General features: G+C 37.2%; 1 protein-coding gene across 8 annotated transcripts in view; it reads right to left on the minus strand.

The window, feature by feature from the left end:
* Positions 1-3,795: 3,795 nt before the first annotated feature.
* The window catches only part of PPEF1 (protein phosphatase with EF-hand domain 1), a 138,243-nt gene continuing 121,074 nt past the window's right edge, over positions 3,796-20,964 (minus strand). For all 8 annotated transcript variants that reach the window (XM_021007417.2, XM_021007419.2, XM_078146077.1 and 5 more), the window contains 4 exons: positions 14,287-14,450; positions 12,966-13,050; positions 6,122-11,600; positions 3,796-4,186 (listed from right to left, as the gene is read on the minus strand). In XM_021007417.2, coding sequence (XP_020863076.1) covers positions 11,398-11,600; positions 12,966-13,050; positions 14,287-14,450 — 452 coding nt within the window. In that variant the 3' untranslated portion in view covers positions 3,796-4,186; positions 6,122-11,397. The remainder of the gene's footprint in view (positions 4,187-6,121; positions 11,601-12,965; positions 13,051-14,286; positions 14,451-20,964) is intronic.

Raw genomic sequence — 20,964 nt, forward strand, 5'->3', positions numbered from 1 at the left:
GCTTAGAACTCTCAAGCCTAAGAGATATATTGGCCTCAGCCCTTCAGGTACCAGAATTATAGCCATGCACCATCATGCCTGGATCTTTTGATGTAACACCATAAATAAGTAAAAGAACAGAAAAAGTGTTGTTGTTGTTGTTTTCTAAAAAAAAGATATTTGTATTTATCGTCTAAAATCTAAGATACTGTCACTATTATGTATTAACATTTTAATTTCTAATACAAGTAGAAAAAGAACTTTGTTTCAGTGTAACCTGATAAAATGTGTGTATAATAAAACAGTTTTCAAGCAAGATTTTAAATTAGTTAGAGTTTAATGTTATAGAGGCAGAGAAGTCTTTTATTTATAAAAAAAACTAGAGAAATGCAAGTGTGGAGACCAAAGAGAGACTATGAAAATGTTAAAAATTCTAGAGTTACAAAATGTGATGGTATGTCAGCTACTTTGCATGTAATTGCTTTATGACTAAAAAGGATAAAAGTAAAGAAAGAGAGAAATCACTGTGATTGAAAAATGAGTGTCCATTTGATAGGAAAAATGGGATGTGTGTGACTTTTTAAGCAAAAAGTAAGTCATTGACAGCCAGGAAGTTCTCATAATTATCACAATGAGAGAATGACAGAAGGCAAGGAGAAGGAGGAAAGAAAGGAGGAAAAAGGGGATGGGGGCTTCGAACAGAGATAGTTCGAAGGACTCGGCTGAGAAAAGACTTTCAGCTGAGTGATCCCTGATTGGTTGGAGAGAACTGATTTTATTGGCTAGGAGCTCCAGGGACAACCATTGCCTTTCATTGCCGTCTAGAGTTGTAGAAAGCTGAAGCTTTTCCTAGTACTTACTGCTGCTCTCTGCTGCCCCTTCTGGCTTCAAAAGGAAAAGCAGGGGAGAAGGGTGAGACAACTGCAGGGGTATCCTGGTGAATTGTCTTGTAAATCTGAGCTGTGTCGTTGCAAACTCTATTCTGATAAGACAGCTCAGCTGGCTAATGAGTGAATAACTGACCCAGGCTAGTCTGTATAGCCCAGAGATGCCCAGATAGATGAGCTTGGCAGTTCTCTTGCTTAAAGAGAGCTATTTATGTTAAGAGCTAACAGTTTCTAAACAGCCTTTTAAAGATGAGGGTTAATTAAAATAATTTCTAAAAGTTGTGTTAAAATAGAGAAAAGGATTTCTTCAGTTGAAGACTGATGAGTTTCAACAGTCCTATAGTGAGCAGAAAAGCAATTTTGTGAGATGCAGATATTATTGAATGGGCCAGTAACATTGAAACCTGTAGTCTACAGTTGTGAGTTGTTCTAAACATCTGAGTTTTCTTTTTTTTTTTAGGCAATTGGGGTTAAGTGACTTGCCCAGGGTCACACAGCTAGTAAGTATCAAGTGTTTGGTCTGAGGCTGGATTTGAACTCAGGTTCTCCTGACTTCAGGGTCGGTGCTCTATCCACTGTACCACCTAGCTCTCCCCTGAGTTTTCATCCCTCATATGTTTCCCTGATGGGTTCCCCCAAATGTGTGCTCACTCTTCACCATAGCTATTGAGTGCATTAATTAAAGAATATAAATTGGGATTATTATGATATATTTTATTATTTATATATTTGCTTTACTATGTTAATATCTAGAGTATTTCTTTTGCCATATCATTAAGTCAATGATTGTTTAAGATCCAAAGGCACCTTTATTGTGAATGGCTGGTTGTATTGATAGAATACATACTGGATGGAGGCCAGAACATTGGGAAGTATATTTCCCCTCAACAAGGTTACCCCTAGGAGCCAGAAAGAGTTGTAGTGTAAACTGTGGGGTAGTTGTTGACCTCTGGGAATTTAGACCCACTAATGGAGGAGCAAGCTAAATCCAGAGAGAAGTGGGGTATTACACACTCCTAGGTAAGAGGTGTCAGGCCCTAAATCTTACAAGGTGTGGGAGTTGACTAGAAACCCCATCTACAGCATCATATATAGAGTGTCACATTGTATAGGGGCATTGGAATAGACAACATACCACAGAGCACCCCATTAATGTTGTCATATGAAAGACCGTGATTATCAGTAGAAAAAAGAGTGAGGTGACTTGGGAACCAGTAGCCAAATTTGCCTCACAGGACATTTAGAGAGCCCTAAGTCCTATTTTCCCCTCTCAATGGCTGACTTTAAACATCCACAGCAGTCTCTGAAACCCCAGCAGGAGTGAGCCTAACCCAGAGGGGCTACAGAGGCAGATTACACTAGTGGGTCTGAGATCCATGAGAAAGTGATTTCCATTTTATTGGGACAGCTGCCCTCTCTTCCAGCAGTCATTTAGGCCTTTGCTCCATGTGGCTGGTAAGATGCCATCTCTCTCATGCCATCTTCCAACCTCCTACAAGGAAGCTTTGCTCCCAGTACCACACTCTACTTGTAGCCTATGTGAGATTCACTGGGTTTCATGGGCTTACTGTAGCAGCAATAAATATAGTCTATAATTAAATCAAACTGTGAACATATTGTTCGAGGAAACATTAGCAGAACATGAGTCAAACTGGTTAAATGAATCACACATCCCCATGGTTTCCATTTTTATTTGCTTATTTGGACCCTTTCTTCTTTCACTCAGGCTCCAGCTTTCAATTCCCATTCCCCCAGATTGGCTTTTTTTCCTTTAGGAAGAAATTCTGTTTCCAAGAGTCACTGAGTGGCTGGTTATTTTTAATTACCCTCCTGCAATTCAGCTAAGTGGGAGGAAAGTGGAGGGAGGAGAATTATGATGTCGGTGTCATCAATTCTCACTGATTCGGTGAAGGCTTTTAACTCTCCAGGTCATTTATGAATCTATTTTTTCCCTAATCCACCATTCTCCAAAGTCCTGCAATTTCGGCCTGTCTTTTATATTGTTGGCTAGCGTCTAAGTTCATCACTAAACTGAAATGATCTCTCCAAACTTATTACCCTAGGTCAGGTGTTCCACCTTGACCACCACCAGGTGGCCAGAGACCCTGAGTCTAAGAAAGGCCATGCTTCCTGCATGGTTCTTCTTGCAGCTATTATTGATTGGAGCAACCCCAATACAGAATGGACTTACTATCCCCACTACCACTTTTACCAACCACTGACCAACTGATATTTATAGGCAGATAAGCCCAAGAGCCCGAGGAAAAGAATTGGCTGCTCTTCAACACAATGGACCTGCTTCCAGCCCAGTCTGGGCAATCATCATTCAGGGGAGAAAGTAGCCCATGTGGAGAAATAACCCAATGTCTTACATCCAAGAGGCCTGGGAACAGCAACATGCCCCAGACCAGCCTCCCTTCTTCTAGCCTGGCCCCTGCAGCCATCATCCAAAGAATGATATTGAAAATGTGAGCTGGGAATGTCATCCTTAGGAGGAAAAGCTACTGAATGGTTAGAAAATAAAGTTCTTACCACCAAAGTCTTTGGAATTGTTAAATGGCTGAACATCAGAAATGAGTAGGGTTTTATGAGTGGAAGTAACACTAAAGAAGATGTATTATCATCTGCTTTGCCATTTTATCCTAAAGACCTTCCTATCTGACCTGCAACTGAGACCTTCCATATGTATTTTCTCCCCCATTAGAATGTGAGCACCTTGGGAGCAGAGTCTGTCTTGCTTATCTATTTGTATTCCCACGGTTTCGCACAGTGCTTTGCACATAGTAGATGTTTAATAAATGTTATTCATTCATTCCTGGCTTTGAAGAGGACATTAATATATATAATTCTTTAAAATTTAGGTATGGTTAAGTACAAAGAATAGGATTGATTGTGGGTTGAGAAGTCAAGTATAAGCCTTAATCATCAGTAAAATTAAGAGATGTTTATTAGATAAATGTTTCAATAAAGGTGTGTTATTAACTTTGAAAACTGGAGACATAAGGAAGACAATATGGATGAGAAAAAATGGGATAAGAAAAACCTTTTTTGTTGTTGTTTCAGTCATCCCCCATTTGGGGTTTTCTTGGCAAAGACACTGGAGTGGGTTGCCATTTCCTTCTCCAGCTCATTTTACAGACAAGGAAATTGAGACAAACAAGGTTAAGTGCCTTGCCCAGGGTCATACAGCTAGTGAGTGTCTGAGGCCAGATTTGAACTCAGAAAGATGAGTCTTCCTGACTCCAGGCCTGGCATCTTCTCTTTTCCATCCAGAAAAATCTTAGATGTTCACTAAGGAGAGAATAGCAATGAATCCAGACCTAAAAAGAGAGGGATCAGATCATGTATGAAAGGCAGAATAGTATTGATTTAATAATAATGCTCATTTCATTTCTATTGTGCTTTGCAGTTTTACACAAAATCTTCACCAACAGTATCTCATTCAATCTTCACAACTGTGAGGTTGGGAGAGCAGCGGTTCTTACCACTTTCTTGTAGATATGACACTTAAGCACTGAAAGGATAACTTTTATCACTGTCACCAAGCATGCAAAGGTCAGAATTTAGACTTAGAGAGAAGGAAGGGAGAAGGTAAGAAAGCAAACATTTATATGGCATCTATCATGCGTCAGACACTGTGCAAAGCACTTTAAAAATATCATCTGTTCCTCCCAGCAACCTGGGAAGTAGATGTTTTTATTATACCCATTTTATAGTTGAGAAAACCAAGGCAGACAGAGGTTAAGTGATTTGCCTGGGGTCACACAATTAGTATCTGAGACTGGATTTGAACTCAGGTCTTCCTGACTCCAGGCCCAGCATTCTATCCACTGTGATACCTAACTGCAGTTTGTTGGATCGTACAATGTTGCCTCAGAATGGTAGTATTCTGGAATCAAATTGACTTTTTATGTAAATATGTCTAAAATGTCTGAGGAATTTAATAAATTGTATAAAATTTGCACAAAAGATAGAATGAATCATGATAAATATTTATGTTTATATAGTTCTTAAAAATGTATACCCTACATATGTTATCTCAGCTGAGGATGCATATAAAAGTGTAGCAAGAACTTGAGCTAAAGTTTCAGAAATGTTAAAAATCAAAATTTATTCATTCATCTATCCAGCATGAAATTAATTTCAGTCAGCCTTTATTAAGGCCTACTATGTGTGAGACTCTGTGCTAGTATTGGCATACAAAGCCAAAATGAAAAACAGCCCCTGCCCTTAAGGAGCTTATATTTTAGTTGGGGAAAATTATATTTATATAAGTTCAGTAAATATATTATTGCCTAAAAGAAATACACACTTCCCTCTTCAATATGAATATTATAATATAAATAAGCAAGCATTTTGTAATATTTTATAAATTAATTATCCTATATATTATGCGGGTCAAGAGGAAAATATTCAAAGTAATATTTACTGTATGCAACATTTTTCCAACATTGACTCTGGCATCTAATAAACCACTGCCTTAGGGGAGAGGTAACTAGGCCAGGGCTTAACTATGATCCCAGTTCAGAACCACATCTTTTACAACATGATTTATTGAAATAGCCTCCTAATTGGTCTCCCCATTTCCTAGGTCTCTGTTGCTGTGTGTATATAACCCTTCTATTCATTTACACATTTATTAATAAATTTCCTGGAAATGTTATCAGGCATGGCCTGAACACCATCTTCCTTAGAAACAAGCCTTCCAATGTGGCAAATAGATGCCAGAGGTGAGAAGTACAGACTGGGGAAAATAACAACTAGTCCACTGTAGAGTTTTGCTAACACACATACTGGTACTGGTCAGGATCTAGTATTCCCTTGATCAAAAATATTAGTCATTGTTAGAGGATATTTTTATGTTGTTCTTTGGTCAATTAGTCATACCTGACTACTCATGACTCTATCTGGAATTTTCTTGGGAAAGACACTAGAGTGGTTTGCCATTTCCTTCTCCAGTTCATTTTACAAATGAGAAAACTGAAGCAAACAGGGTTAAGTGATTTACTCAGGGTCACACAGCTAGTGTCTAAGACGGATTTGAACTAAGGTCCTTCTGATTCCAGTGCTTACTGCCAGATATTTTTATACAAGTGATTAAAACATGGATTGATCCTCACAAGTCTTCTAGAGTGTCTAGTGAAATACATGTTGGAGCCATATAACATCAGGGAACTTTAGCTAGAAGACCACCAGATTCATTATAGCTTCCAGGAGGGTCAGTTCTTGGTTGATAGCTAGAGCAAACCACTGACCTGCACAGGTTATTTGGGGTGATATATAGATATCTCCATGAAGTATCAGCATCTTCTTAGGTGGTTTGCAAGTCCACTTTGGTAGCTTTCACTTCTTCTGGGTAACAGTTGGTGGCTTAGATGGCAGTATGAGTCATGAGAGATGGGATAAAAAGAATTTATAGTAGGAGAACAGGGAATGAAGGGGACTTTTGGACCGGAATTCCAAAGTAGTTAGCAAGGTTCTGACCGACAAAGGTTGGCAATTTATTTCTGACTGATGTTATAGGGATGGTAAATGGCAGAAATGTGGATCTTGACTTGCAGCTGAGACAAGAGGGCCAACTAGAAGGGAGAAATGAATCATTATTGTAAATGGTGACCCCAAATAGGCTATGTCTGTAGATGTATGTCCCTTTCTGTAGCTCTAATCCCACACTGCCACATTGTAGTCCCACTCTGGCCTCATTGTAGACCACAGAGACCTGTTATAACATGGTTTCCTATGTTGTACATTATCTAGGGGTCACCAGTAATCTTAGCTTACTATGAGGGAGAGTCTTCATAGCCCTAAATTACTAGCTACCAAGCCACTACGACAGAGTGGCAAGCATTTGGATCACTCTCACTCCCTTCTTGTGAGGTACACAGTGGAGATGGATTCCACTTCCAGGGAGAGAGTATGATCCTCACACAAAGAGACTGGAACCATTTGAGTGAAAGCATCTGACTGACGCTGTTGCCACATCAATGGTACCATCTCTGACTATGTAAAGGTGATTTTAGGCTTCCTGGATGAATGAGTGAATGAATGAATGAAAAAGCATTTATTAAGCACTCATTATATTCCAAGAACTATAAGCAGGGATACGAAATTAAGAGAATCCCTGCCCTCAAGGAACTTGTCTTCTAAGAATGCTGAAAATTGTCTAGAGTGGAGAGAACAGTTTCCTCCATATATGGCAGCAAACCTGAGAATTCTCTCTCACTAGGACACAGTAGATCTGTAAATAATAATAGTAATAATAGCATTTATATAGCTCTTTAAGGTTTGTAAAATACTTTAGAAATATTATCTCATTTTATCCTAACAACAACCTTGGAAGGTAGGTAATAGTGGTTAGGTGTAACTTAGTATCTGGATTATCCTCATTTTATCGATGAGGAAACTGAGGCTGAGAGGTTAAGTGACTTGCCCAGGGTCATACAACTAGTAAATGTCTGAGGCTGAATTTGAACTCAGGTGTTCCCTCTATCCACAGTTCTCCCTAGCTACCCTGTTGAGTAAGTACTGATCTGCATTGGTCAATCAATCAGTCAACAAACATTTATTGGCAGTAATAGCTAACATGTATATAGTGCTTTAAAGTTTGCCAAGGAAATATATTTTGCTTGACTCCATTTGTATAATGGGCATCGTATTTCCAAATCCAATCCAATAAACATTTATTAAGTGCCTTTGAGTCAGGCACAGTGTTAAGCACTGGAGACACAATTAAGAAAATAAAAGATAGGCCCTGCCCTCAAGGAGTTTACAATCTCAAGGGCAGGAAAGGAGGAAGATGTTGGGAGAGAGGAATATCAGGGGATATCCCTTGGTGGAGCAGCAGATTCAGAGTAGAGTGAACTCCAAAAGTCTAGTTTCTGCCTCTATAAAGGAAGGCATTGCTTTTTCAGTGAGTAGGGGAAAGGGTAGAGAGGGGGAAAGAATTTGAAACTGAAAAAATAAGATAAAATTGAATAATATTTTTTAGAAAGTTTACAAAGCATTTTACATGTGTTAACTCATTTGATCCTCACAACGATCCTGTGAGGTGGTTTCTATGGTTTATTCTCACCTTACAGATAAGGAAATTGAAGCACAAACACCTAAAGGACTTGCCCAGGATCACATAGCTAATAATTGTCCCGAGGCAGGATTCAAACTCAGGTTTTCCTTACTGTAAGCCCTGTACTCTACCCACTGTACCACCTAGGTGCCTAGTAAAGGGTGAAGTTCCTCCTCAGAAATTCGCTACACTCATGACCTTGAACAGGTCAGATTAAAAAAAAAATGGTATGCCAGATAGCATAGCAGGCACTGGGGAGTACACATGCTAAAACAAAAATAACCCCTGCCCTCAAGGAGCTTGCATTTGAATAGGGAGCTATAACTCTTAAAAAACAGCAGAGACCAGGAAAGAGAGTTTGGGTTTCCAGGGAGTTAATGGATCTATGGAGCACTTGACTGTCAAACCATTTGCATATGCAATAGTGGTATTAATTTGAATATTGTTTCTAGAAGAAGAGCCAGAAGCTAGATGGATGGCAAGGAACTCCCTGGAGTTACAGAAAGGCAGGATACAACTGGAAGACTGGACAGCTACTTTGTTCTCAGTTATTTGCTACCACAAAAAGTGCTGATGTGAATATTTGGGACTATATGGAATCTTTCTCACTGTCTTTGACTTCCTTGGGATATATGCCTAGGAGTAGGAAATGTACATCAAATGTAGGTCAAAGCCATTTTTTTGTGTGTGCACAATTCTAAATTGTTTTCCAGAATGTTTGAACCAATTCATAACACCACTACCAACTCATTGCCCCACCAACATCGACTATTCTAGACCTTTTTCATCTTTACCAATTTGTTGTGAGGTGAAACCTGAAAGTTGTTTTGTTTGCATTTTTGGTTTTTTAGTGATTTGGAAAAATCCAAAGAGTAAGGATGGAAACTGGACCTGTGATTCCACTGATACAGGTAACTTCCAGACAAGGAAATGCCCTCTCCCAATGTAGTTCCATACTTCTGAAATTGTCTCAGAGAATTAAGGGACTTCCCTAGGGTCACATAAGCTGAATAGGTTAGAGGCAGACCTTGAGCCCAGATTATCCTAGCTCCAAGGCCAGCTGTCTACCCACCATATGGCACTACCTTTAATGGTTGTTAATGGCTTGGATTTGTTCTTCTGAGAACTGCTTGTTCATATCCTTTGACTACTCCTCCATGGAAAATGGCTCCTGGTCTTATATATTTGTGTGAGTTCCTTTCTTTAAGATTCCTTTTAGTTCTCTTCTTTGGATGGACCTACACTTTGCAACTAGTCCTATACTCCAAATTATTCCCCTAGCATTTTTTTTGCTCAACATTGCTGAATTTCATAACTTTGTCCTGCAGTTCTCTTTGGGTAGTCATATTGTTCTTTACTTGATACTGACTCTTCTTCCAAATAGGCTATCTTCTAATTTGACAGAAGAAAAGGCACTTACTCCCTGCTATCTCAAGTCTGTGGATACACTTAAAATACCGTGTTCTGCCAATCTCCCTTCCCATGCCAAGGGTAGACAAGACTTCCTCTTCTTTTTCTTCTCATAGCTAGTCCTAGAATAAGCTATTTTTTTTCTGTGTCTGGAATAGTTTCCCTCAGGGAAAGAATGGAACCTGGTTCCTCTCAGCTTATCTTGTAAACCTAAGAGTAGTTTTTCTTCTTAAAAGCAGCCAGAAGCTATACTCATGACTAAAATGCTAACTTTACCCTCTGGATTCTCCAGCATCCTTCTTCAGAGAAATGCAAAGTACATAAAATCATAGCCTGTCTTTAGAGAACCATATTTTCTGAAGCTGATTAGAAGCTTGTCGATTAAAACTCAAAAGTACCTCATAGACTACACAACTAAACATAACCCTACAACACATTTTGGAACACTATAATGTTTTTTAATAGGTACTAATACAGTTTATTCTATTCCACACATGAAGATATTAGTGTCTGAATATGAAAACAAGACAACACAATCAACAATTTTTTCACCATATATCTGTGCCCTCGGCTTACTGTCTCCGCGTCTAGGGTAGTTAAAGTCACTGAAAACCCTTCACTGACTTTGATTAAAGGCTTCTAGGAAAATTTGACAGAAAAAAATAGTTTACTAACTAGAAATCAGTCTATATTTGTGACAGAAGGTCCCTCTTTGAGGAATTGAGTGAGAGTGGAAATGGGAATTGTGGGCCAGAGAAGAGAGGCACATGAGAGGAATACAAGGACAAGTATTACCAAGTCCTAGCGCCATTTCCTGATGATATGATCTTGAATGTTACAAGTCATTGTTGTTCTAATCCACTAATAGGGGCCAAGGGTATTAAATTTAGCTCAACTTCAAGCTCCATGAGAATGGAGACCATGTCTTATCTTAAACATCTTTAAGTTCCTAGTATAGGACTCTGCACATAGTAGGAATTTAATAAATATTTGTTGGATTGACTCAATGGCTTTCCGCTCTCATTTCTCAAGAACAAGAGTAACAAGGGCAAATTCCAGTCTAATTGTGTTGGAGTGACTGCACGCTGTCCTGGGAGACTTCATAGGTTACCCTTTTTTCATTCTTACCTTCTAATTAGAATGAACCTTTTTGTAACTAAACATCAGAATTCCTAAGCTGAAAAGTGATCCTATATGAAGCTAGTAAAGAAAAAAAAAAGACTGAATCATATATAATCAGGAGAGAAAACAGAATTCTTGCTATCACAAAAACTTTTCTAGAGTTGAGCCCTCTAAAATGTGTGTGCTTGTAGACATTATACCGGGGGTTTCAGAAGTATTGTAAGGTGGTTTCATCTACAAGACAATCCCAATGTCACAGTCACAGTAACTGTGTTAGAAGAAAATGTTTCTGCATGTTTTCTTTTTGTTGTTTCTTCCTAATGCACACAGTTCTACAAAACTTTCAGCTCTGTAGTTGGAGTGGTTCATTTGTGTAGCATGACTTCTGATGCTGTTGCATATTTCACTAGGATTTTACTACATCATCCATTTGTTCCTTTCACCTTGTTCAAAATGGACTTAATGACTATGGTGTATTTAAAAAAGATGATGGAGATGGAAATAACATTTTATTTCACCAATTCCCTGTTATTCTTCATCCTATTGTTCCAAGATCTTTTACATACAAAATGTTGACTAATTTTCTGTGATGTTCTTTAGGTTGCTTTCATTTTTTTCCCTCTCCAGACTTCCTTAGTTAAATTGCAATATTCTGATTCTGCTTTAGTCTCCAGATAAAAGTGGGATCTGAGGGACCAGTACCCAGAATCAAACCTTGACAATGTGTAGCCTTAAATCTAGAGCATAGACCCTACAAGAAGGTATATATAACCTCTATCAATCATTAATTGCTCACTGGGAACTTCTTTTATTCATACTTGTTGAGATAGCTGGGGGTCTACTCCTCCTCCACTGCCTATGAATGTTAAGAGCCCTGACAAAGATTTCGGCTCTATATGAGGGCCTAACATTGTAGAGAAAGTATAAGGAATTTCATTAATTTTGAGATTTGACACTGTTCCTATCAAGTCTATGAACCACATCAAAGGCTGTTAAAAACTCATTAAAGTCAATACTGCCATCTTTGTTGAGATCCATGCTGTTAGCCAATTGGTCAACATGAGCATCTTCAATGTCAATGTTATAGTGAGAAGAAAAAAGTTTCCACATGGCACGGAATTCATCCATGGAGATCAGACCTGGGGAGAAAGAAAAAGGATGTGAATTCTCACGTAATGACCCACCACAGGAACAAGCAAGACTTGCACTTTATCATGAAACAAGTGGAGCCAAGTAACAGCTTTACCACATTTCTCACCAACTAACAAATTATGAAGTTCAGGAAAGGGGAAGAGTAATGGAGATCCAGAAAAGTAAAAAAAACCAGCATGGCATTTATAACAGCCAAGTGAAAACTAGTGCTAGGAAAAAATAGAGGTAGGCAAATAAAGAAGCAGTGCTATTTGTTTGATTCTGTCATCAGAGTGGGTATTATGGGACAGTGAGTGGTATGAAAATTATAGGAAAATCTGGAACTTAGGAGAAGGGTTTGGATGAAGTAAAAAGTCTACCATATAGTACTCAGTCACAAAGGTCTGACCTGGGAAGTGACTCCCCATAACTGCAAACAATGAATCTACTCCAGCAATAATTACTTTCAACATGTTGGGTAAATAATTATTCAGTGTTGATAAACTATGTCTACAACATTGATATTGCTGATGGGTGAGGATTGGTTGTCATGAATGGTTTATTTTTATTATTGTTATTTTAAAGTAATTTATTTGTTTTTAGGCACATCCAAAGTTCAGTTGAGTGACTAGGGCTGCCTATCCTCTTCTCCAAAATAAAATTCAAATTCTAGGAATAAACAAGTTCAGAGAAGAAATTTAAAAGGGAGTAAATTTGCTAATCTTGACAGGCTACAGGGGTATAACATTATATACACTGTCAGACATAGTCAATGCATTTTGCTTTGCTGTTTTTCTTTGTTTTAAGGAGATATAATTTGAGGGAAGGGGTGCTGACTCTATCCCTACATGACTAGTATAAACGAAAAAGCCACAATACAATTTATTTTTAAAAATTTAAAGGGAATGACTACTTTCGCTGAGATGTCACCTGCCATTCATGCTGGCAGCTCTTCAAAGGATTTTTCAAAGTCTAGCTAATATATATAGACTGAGGCACGGGTGGGCTCTCTAGGTCCTCAAGTGGGGCCCTTTGACTGAATCCAAACTTCACAGTACAAATCCCCTTAGCAAAAGGATTTATTCTGTAAAATTTGGACTCAGTCAAAAGGCTGCGCCCAAGGACCTAAAAGGCCACATGTTCCCCACTCCTGGACTAAGAACTATCTTTGGTTTCTGAATCACTGGCCTAACCAAAATTATTTTTAAGAGCAACAAAAGATTGCCATATCTATGTTTTACATTTTAATATGCTGAATTATGTTTAGCAGAAAACAGCAATAGGTGAAAAGATGAGAAGTTTTGTTTCTGAAAAACAGGCTAGCTTTGTTTTCCTCTGCCACAGAATCATTGTAATAAAAGTAATTGATTTACCTGATTGATCTCTATCAATGATGTTGAATATGATCTTCAAGTCAGATCTGTATCTGACCAGGGTTTCTATCGTCGCTGATTTAGCCTAAAACAAGCATTTTCTAAGTTAGTTTTGTGTAAATAAAAGCACTTCAGACAAGCATCAATACGGACAAAGCTAGGGATGTCATCAGAGCAGGGAATTCTTGAACGTGAAAGTTCTATCACTGCAGGTCAGCACTTTCTCTGGGCTAAGAAGTCAAGTGATTTTTTCTAGAGTCAACCAGTATGTATCAGAAGTGGGACTTCAATCTAGTCTTTCTGGAGCTCTGAGGTGAGCTCTCTAAGCATGATGCTGCCTTGCATCATTATTATCAATGATATTTCAATCATATTATCTTCTAGTAACACCACTGTTAGACACCTCTTTCCCTGCTTCCTCACAATTCCATAAAGAACATTTTTGATATTTCATATAATTTCCATAGGCACAAGGAAGGCACATCTCCTTTTCTATTTAGCACTATATACAATTTCAAAAGTATCATAAAGTGGTTGTACTCCAAACCCTTATTTTTATAAGTGAGGAAACTGAGGCCCAGAGAGGTAAAGTCACTTGCACAAGACGACAAAGTGGTCAAACTGGGATTCAAACCTATATGCCCTGACTCCAAATCTAGAGTCTTTACAATAGAATATGTCAAGCACCTGAAATTTTGTCATTGTGGTAATCTCTTCTACAAAAATGACTGCAATACAATTTAGTAAATAAGTAAATTTTAATGATAAATTTTACTGAGTTGCCTGAGGGTCAGATGGGTTAAGTGATTTGCCTATGGTCACATAGCTAGCAGGTACCATAAGTGATACTTCAACTCAAGTCTTCTCAATTCTAGGTTCAGTATTTTATTCACCATTCTAGGTTTCCTTATTTCTTTTTTGTTTGTTTTTTGTTTGGTTGGTTTTGGCAATGGGGTTAAGTGACTTGCCCAAGGTCTCACAGCTAGTAAGTGTTATGTGTCTGAGGCTGGATTTGAACTCAGGTCCTCCTGAATCCAGGCAGGGCAGGTGCCCTATCCACTGTGCCACCTAGCTGCCCCGGTTTCCTTATTTCTTGAATAGCATAACCAATTATACATTCCCAATTTGCTTTGGAAGCCAGTAGTTTTTTTGAGAACAGGATGTAACTCTTTTCCTTAGAGCATCATACTCTCAGCCACTCTCTGTCCTACCCATCACTCATCCCCAAACTTGGAAAGAATCAAATCATTTAGTTGTTTCAACCCTACAGAGAAGGGGCTTCATTCCCTGAAAGATTAAGATAGAACATCATGCTTCTTACCTCTTGTGGAGCCTTTACGACAGGCATATCCTTAAAACCCATTTCATAAAGAACATATCCATTTTCAATCATTTTGACCACTCGAGGGCACAAAGATAACCATGGCAGAGACAATTCTAAAACTTCTTCTGTAGCCTTTGCCCAGTCACGGACAGAAATCTTTCCTAAAAAGAAGAGCCATGACATAATTATAATTTAGCAATAAAAGAATGATATTAGTTGACATTTACATAGCATTTTAGGTTTGCAAAGTACTTTATACTCACTTGAGCTTCACAACAACAATATTATGAGGTAGGTACTATAGCTACTACTGTTCCCCTTTTATTGATGAGGAAACTGAGCCAGATGAAGTGGCTGGGTTATGGTCACACAGCTATTAGGTGTCAGAGGAAATTGAGACAAGCCAAGTGACTAGCCCATGGTGATACATTTGGTAATCAATCAATCAATAAGCTTTTACTAAGTGCCCACTATATGCTAGGGACTGGTGATACAAAGATGAAAAAAAGACCCTGCCCTCAAGGATCATACATTCAAGGAAACAAGGCAAAGTGTACATGTGTTAACTCTGGGTCACTCCAGGACATGGAGAATTACACACTGAAGAACAAAGTTCTGCTGATGGACTAGAAGAATTCTTTGGCATGTCAGGACTCATGGACTGCAGAGAAGTTCTCCTTAAATAGAACAGTGCTTCCCCCCCCCCCCGCCTTGGAAGGAATAGAAAGACTCTCCCAAGAGAGGAGGGATATGTGCCCAGGGACATTGGGGTGGGGTAAAATCATGGAAGAACACAAGATTGGATCATGAGTGAGAGGAGCTTCCCATGGTCAAATTGATTGTAAATACAGTAGACTGTGAAAAATGAGGCCAAGACCTAGAAGGTGGCAACTGTGGTTGAAATGCCACTGGATGGCCACAGTTATTATCTCTGACTACTACAGTCAGATAAAACTTTCCAGGAGCCAAGACAAGAAGCAAATATGATTGTTATTGAAATTTCTCCTGCCAGATGACTGATTATGATGGGGCATTTTCATGCCCCTACTCTGCTTTTTCCTACCTAAAGAGAAAGCAGTCCCAAGTTTTACTGTTCTTTAAAGTTACTTCATAAATTTTGTATAATTAGTTCTGTATTTGTCAGCCTTATAAAGGAATCAATCATAACTTCTGCTCTGTTTATTTCATTATTTGTAAATTGGCAGTTACAAAAAGAGAGAAACTATGAATAGTATATGAGATAAAGTGAAAAGGATAGAAATTCTGATTCTCTGTTTAAATTATTGATGGGGGGAAGTGGAGAAAGACTGAATTTTTTCTCCTACCTTTCCTTTCCCCATAGAGTACTCAGGAACTCTTAAAAGAGTGTTATTGATATTGATTTTTTAAATATTTTATATTTTTTATTTATATATTTAAAATATTTTGTAAATATCCAAAAGCAGAATCTGCATGAGTACCTTCTCCCTTAGGTGAAAATGATCTAGTCACAATTGTCTTGTGGGAGGCTGGTTGATGTAGAATTGCACTGCCTTCTCTTCTCTGTAGGGAGTGGTGCCTAAAATAGGCCTTGCATAGTGTGAGGAGAAAATGTATGAGTGGAAAAGACATGTGAATGTGACAGGGATGAACTCATCAATAAAACAGAAAGCAGAATAGATTAGAAACCAGAATCCAAAAATATGTTGCTTACCAAGAAATACACTTGAAATAGAGACACACATAGAGAATAAAAATCAGAGGCTGGAGCAGAATCTATCATGATTCAACTGAGGTTAAAAATAAAAAAGCAGGAGTAGCAATTGCGATCTCAGAGAAAGTAAAAGCAATAATAGACCTAATTAAAAGAAATTAGCAGAAAAACTATGTTTTGCTAAAGGGTACTATAGATGATAAAGTAATATCAATACTTGTATCAACACAAATATAGATGTACAAGCATCAAATGGCATAGTATCCAAATTATTAAAGGAAAAGTTAAATTACTTACAGGAAAATAAATAGACAATAAAATTATACTAGTGGTAAACCTCAACAATCCCCTCTCAGAACTAGATAAATCTAACCATAGAATAAATTTTTTAAAAGTTAAGGAGGTGAATAGAATTTTAGAAACATTAGATATGATAGACCTCTGGAAAAAAATTGAATGGGAATAAAAAGGAGTATACCTTCTTATTAGCTGTTTATGGAACCTTCACAAAAATCAGTCATGTATTAGGGCATAAAAGCCCCACAAACAAATGCAGAAAAACAGAAATATTAAATACATCTTTTCCAGACCATAATGCAATAAAATTATATTCAATAAAGGGCTGTGGAAATACATATATTAAAAATTAATTGGAAACTAAATAATCCAGTTCTAAAGAATGCGTGGGTCAAAGAACAAATGATAGAAACATTTGTTTTATTAAAGTGAATGACAACAACGAGACAACGTAATAAAATTTTTGGGATGCAGCCAGAAGCAGTACTTAGGGGAATTTGTATATCTCTAAATGCTTTCATCAATAAAATAGAGAAACAGCAGATCAATGATTTAGACATGCAATTATAAATACTAGAAAGAAGAACAAATTTAAAATCTCCAATTAAACGCTAAAATGGAGTTATTTTGCCTAATTACATTCCAGTAAAACTAACAATCTAAGGGAAAGAGATGAATATTTACAAAAACATAAGCTGCCCAGATTAACAGAAGAGGAAATAATATACTTAAATAACCGTATCTTAGAAAAAGAAATTTGAACAAGACACAAATGAGCTCCCTAAGAAAAAATCCCTAGGACCAAATGGATTCACAAGTGAATTCTACCAAACATTTAAAGAATAATTAATTCCAATACTATGTAAACTATCTGAGATAATGGGCAAAGAAGAAGTCCTACCAATTCTTTTTATGACACAAATACAGTGCTGATACCTAAAACAGAAAAAGTATTAAAAAAGAGAAAGAAAACTATAGACCAATTTCTCTAATGAATATTGATGCAAACATTTTAAATAAAATACTAGCAAGGAGATTATAGCAACATACCATAAGGATCATACGCTATGACCAAGTGGGATTTATACCAGGAATGCAGGGCTGGTTCTATATTAAGAAAACTATCAGCATAATTAACCATATCAATAATAAACACAACAAAAATCATGATTGTCTCAATAGATGCATAAAAACTTTTTTTATAAATTACAACACTCATTTCTATTAAAAAATACTAGAAAGCACACTGTTCCACAGAATAAGTAGAGCTTTCTATGTAGTAACTATTTAAAACCATCAACAAACATTATCTTTAATGGGGATAAGGTCTTCCTTATATAATGGGAATAAGCTAGAAGCATTCCCAATAAGATCAGGGGTGAAACAAGGATGCCCATTGTTACCACTATTATTCAATATTGTACAAGAAATGCTAGCTATAGCAACAAGAGAAGGGAAAAATTGAAGAAATTAGAATAGGCAATGAGGAAAAAAAAGATTGCTCCTTACAGATGCTATGATGGTATAGTTAGAAAATCACAGAGAAGCAACTAAAAAAGCAAGTTGAAATAAATAATTTCAGCAAAGTTGCAAGATATAAAATAAACCCACATAAATCATTAGCCTTTCTATTTATTACCAACAAAGTCCAGCAGGAAGAGACAAAAGGAGAAATTCCATTTAAAATAGCTATATGGGAGTAGCTAGGTGGTGCAGTGAATAGACCACCGGGCCTGGAGTCAGGAGGACCTGGGTTCAAATCCAGCCTCAGACACTGGATGCTTACTAGCTGTGTGACCCTGGGTAAGTCACTTAATCCCAATAAAATAAAATAACTGCAGACAGTATAAAACACTTGGGAGTCTACTTGCCAAGATAAACCCAGGAACTATATGAACACAATTATAAAACACTTTTCACGTAAATAAAGATAGATCTAAACAATTGGGAAAATATTAATTGCTCATGGATAAGCCAAGTCAATATTATAAAAGTGACAATTCTACCTAAATTATTGTACTTATTCAGTGCCATACTAATCAAGCTACCAAAAATATTTTATAGAACTAGAAAAAGTAATAATTCATCTGAAAAAGCAAAAGGTCAAGAATATCAAGAGAATCAATGAAAAAAGTGTGAAGGAAGGCAGCCTAGCAGTACCAGATCTCAAACTGTATTGCAAAGCAATAATCATCAAAATAGTCTTGTACTGGCTAAGAAATAGAGTGGTGGATCAGTGGAATAGATTAAGCAAACAACATATAGTACTAAGTGACCATAGTAACCTGGTATTTGAGAAACCCAAAGGTCCAAAATTTTGCGATAAGAACTCACTATTTGACAAAAATTGCTTAGAAAACTAGAAAGCAGTTTGGTAGAAACTAAGTATAGACTAACATCTCACAATGTATACCAAAATAAAATCAAAATGGGTACATGAATTAGACATAAAGAGTGATATCACAAGCAAATCGGGGAAGCATGGAAAATTTTAGCTGTCAGATGAGTAAAGGAAAAATTTATAACCAAACAAGAGACAAAGGGGATCATGGGATTTGAAATGGATAACTCTGATTACATGAAATCTAAAAGGGTTTGCACAAATGAAACCAATGCAGCTAAAATTAGAAGGAAATCAGAAAACTGGGGAGAAAATTTTTACAGCAATTTTCTCTAATAAAGGCCTCATTTCTCAAATATATAGAAAACTAAATCATATTTATAAGAATACAAGTCATTCCCCAATTGATAAATGGTCAAAGGATATGAACAGGCAGTTTTCAGAAGAAGAAATCAAAACTATCTATAGGCATATGAAAAAATGCTCTAAATTACTGTTGATTTAAGAAATGCAAATTGATACAACCATAAGATGCCACCTCACACCTATCAGACTGGCTAAGATGACAGAAAAAGGAAATCACAAAAGTTGGAGAGGATGTGGAAAAATTGGGAGATTAAGGCACTGTTAGTGAAGTTGTGTACTAGTCCAATCATTCTGGAGATCAATTTGGAACTAGGCAGAAAGGGCTATAACATCGTACAGATCTTTTGACATATATATATAAAAGATATATAGTAGCTCTTTTTGTGGTGGTAAGAATTGGAAATTAAGGGGATACCCATTGATTGAGGAGTGGTTGAACAAGTTGTGGTATATGATTGTGATGGAATACTATTGTGTTATGAGAAATGACAAGCTGGATGGTTTCAGAAAAGCCTGGGAAGACTTATATGAACTGATGCAAAGTGAAGTTAGCAGAACCAAAAGAACATTGTACAGAATAACTACAATATTGTGTGATGATCAATTATGAATGACTTAGCGAGTCTGATTAATACAATGATCCAAGACAGCTCCAAAGGACTTAATGATGAAAAATGCTGTCAACACCCAGAAAGAGAACTGATGGACTCTGGATGCAGACGGAAGCATAATTTTTTCACTTTATTTTTCTTGTTGTTGTTGTTGTTGTTTTGCAACATGGCTAACATAGAAATATGTTTTGCATAATTTCACATGTATAATTGATAGTACATTTTAGTTGGGGAGAGATAGGAGGGAGAGAGAGAATTCATAACTAAAACAATTTTTAAATGTACGTTAAAAATAAATAAGTATATAATAGAATTTTTTAAAAAGCATTATATCATTGTCACTTTCCCAGAACTTAATATAGTGTTTTGCACATAGAAAGTACTTAATATACTGAGGTAATTCCTCATAAATATACATATATGCACACACACACACATATGTGTGTGTGTGTGTGTGTGTATATATATGTATATAAAGTTATTACTTCAGTAATAAGAGATATAAAGATTTGTATGAGAAATATAAAACACATTCTTTCTTGAATTGACTCTCTATAAACCCTCCTTGACTGCAGCATTGCCACTCTTGACAGCTTCTACCCTGGGGCCCTCATCTCTTAATTAACCACTCCCTCCCCATTTGGGACCAGCGTTTTGGGAAAAAATCACGCCATGCTTCATATCCCTCTCCCTTGGACTATCTCCAGATTCTACTCCTTTTTCTTGCTGAAACAGCCTCTCTCAGTACTCTTCTTCCCTTTCCAATACCTCTATATGTGTCATCTTCTCTCATTAGAATGTAAACTCCTTGAGGACAGAGGCTATTTTATTTGCATTTGAATCCCCAGTACTTAGCACAGTGCCAGATATGTATTAAATACTTAATAAATGTTCTATCTATGTCTACATGTCCCTCTCACAGTGTGTCTATCTACCTATCATTATGTCCCTCTCTTTCTGTCTACCTGTCTTTATCTCTCTATTTATCTACCTCTATGTCTCTATCTGTCTGACTGTCCCTCTATCTATCCATCAGCTAGCTGGCTACCTACCTACATATATTTCCCTTCAAGGAATTTAGATGTAGATAGACGATTAAAACATGAAAACTAAATAACAGTTCAACATAGGCTATCTTACAGAGCATTCTAAGAGTTACTCTTCCTGGTTCTGGTAAATCATGTGGGAACTTTGGGGTCTCTTTAAGGTCTTAGTGACCCAGTGCTGAAAGGAGTTGGTGTTTTGGCATGACACAGCAAATCCTGAGGAGCACCCTTGTTCTGTGACAGGTGTTGTGTTAGTTAAAAGAAGATACAGCTTCCAGCTCAGTCTCTCTTCCTCCAACTCTCCAGTTGGCATTATATGAC

Source organism: Phascolarctos cinereus, unplaced genomic scaffold (genome assembly GCF_003287225.1).
Source record: "Phascolarctos cinereus isolate Bilbo 61053 unplaced genomic scaffold, phaCin_HiC Scaffold_726;HRSCAF=1367, whole genome shotgun sequence".
In the NCBI taxonomy this organism is placed as follows: domain Eukaryota; kingdom Metazoa; phylum Chordata; class Mammalia; order Diprotodontia; family Phascolarctidae; genus Phascolarctos; species Phascolarctos cinereus.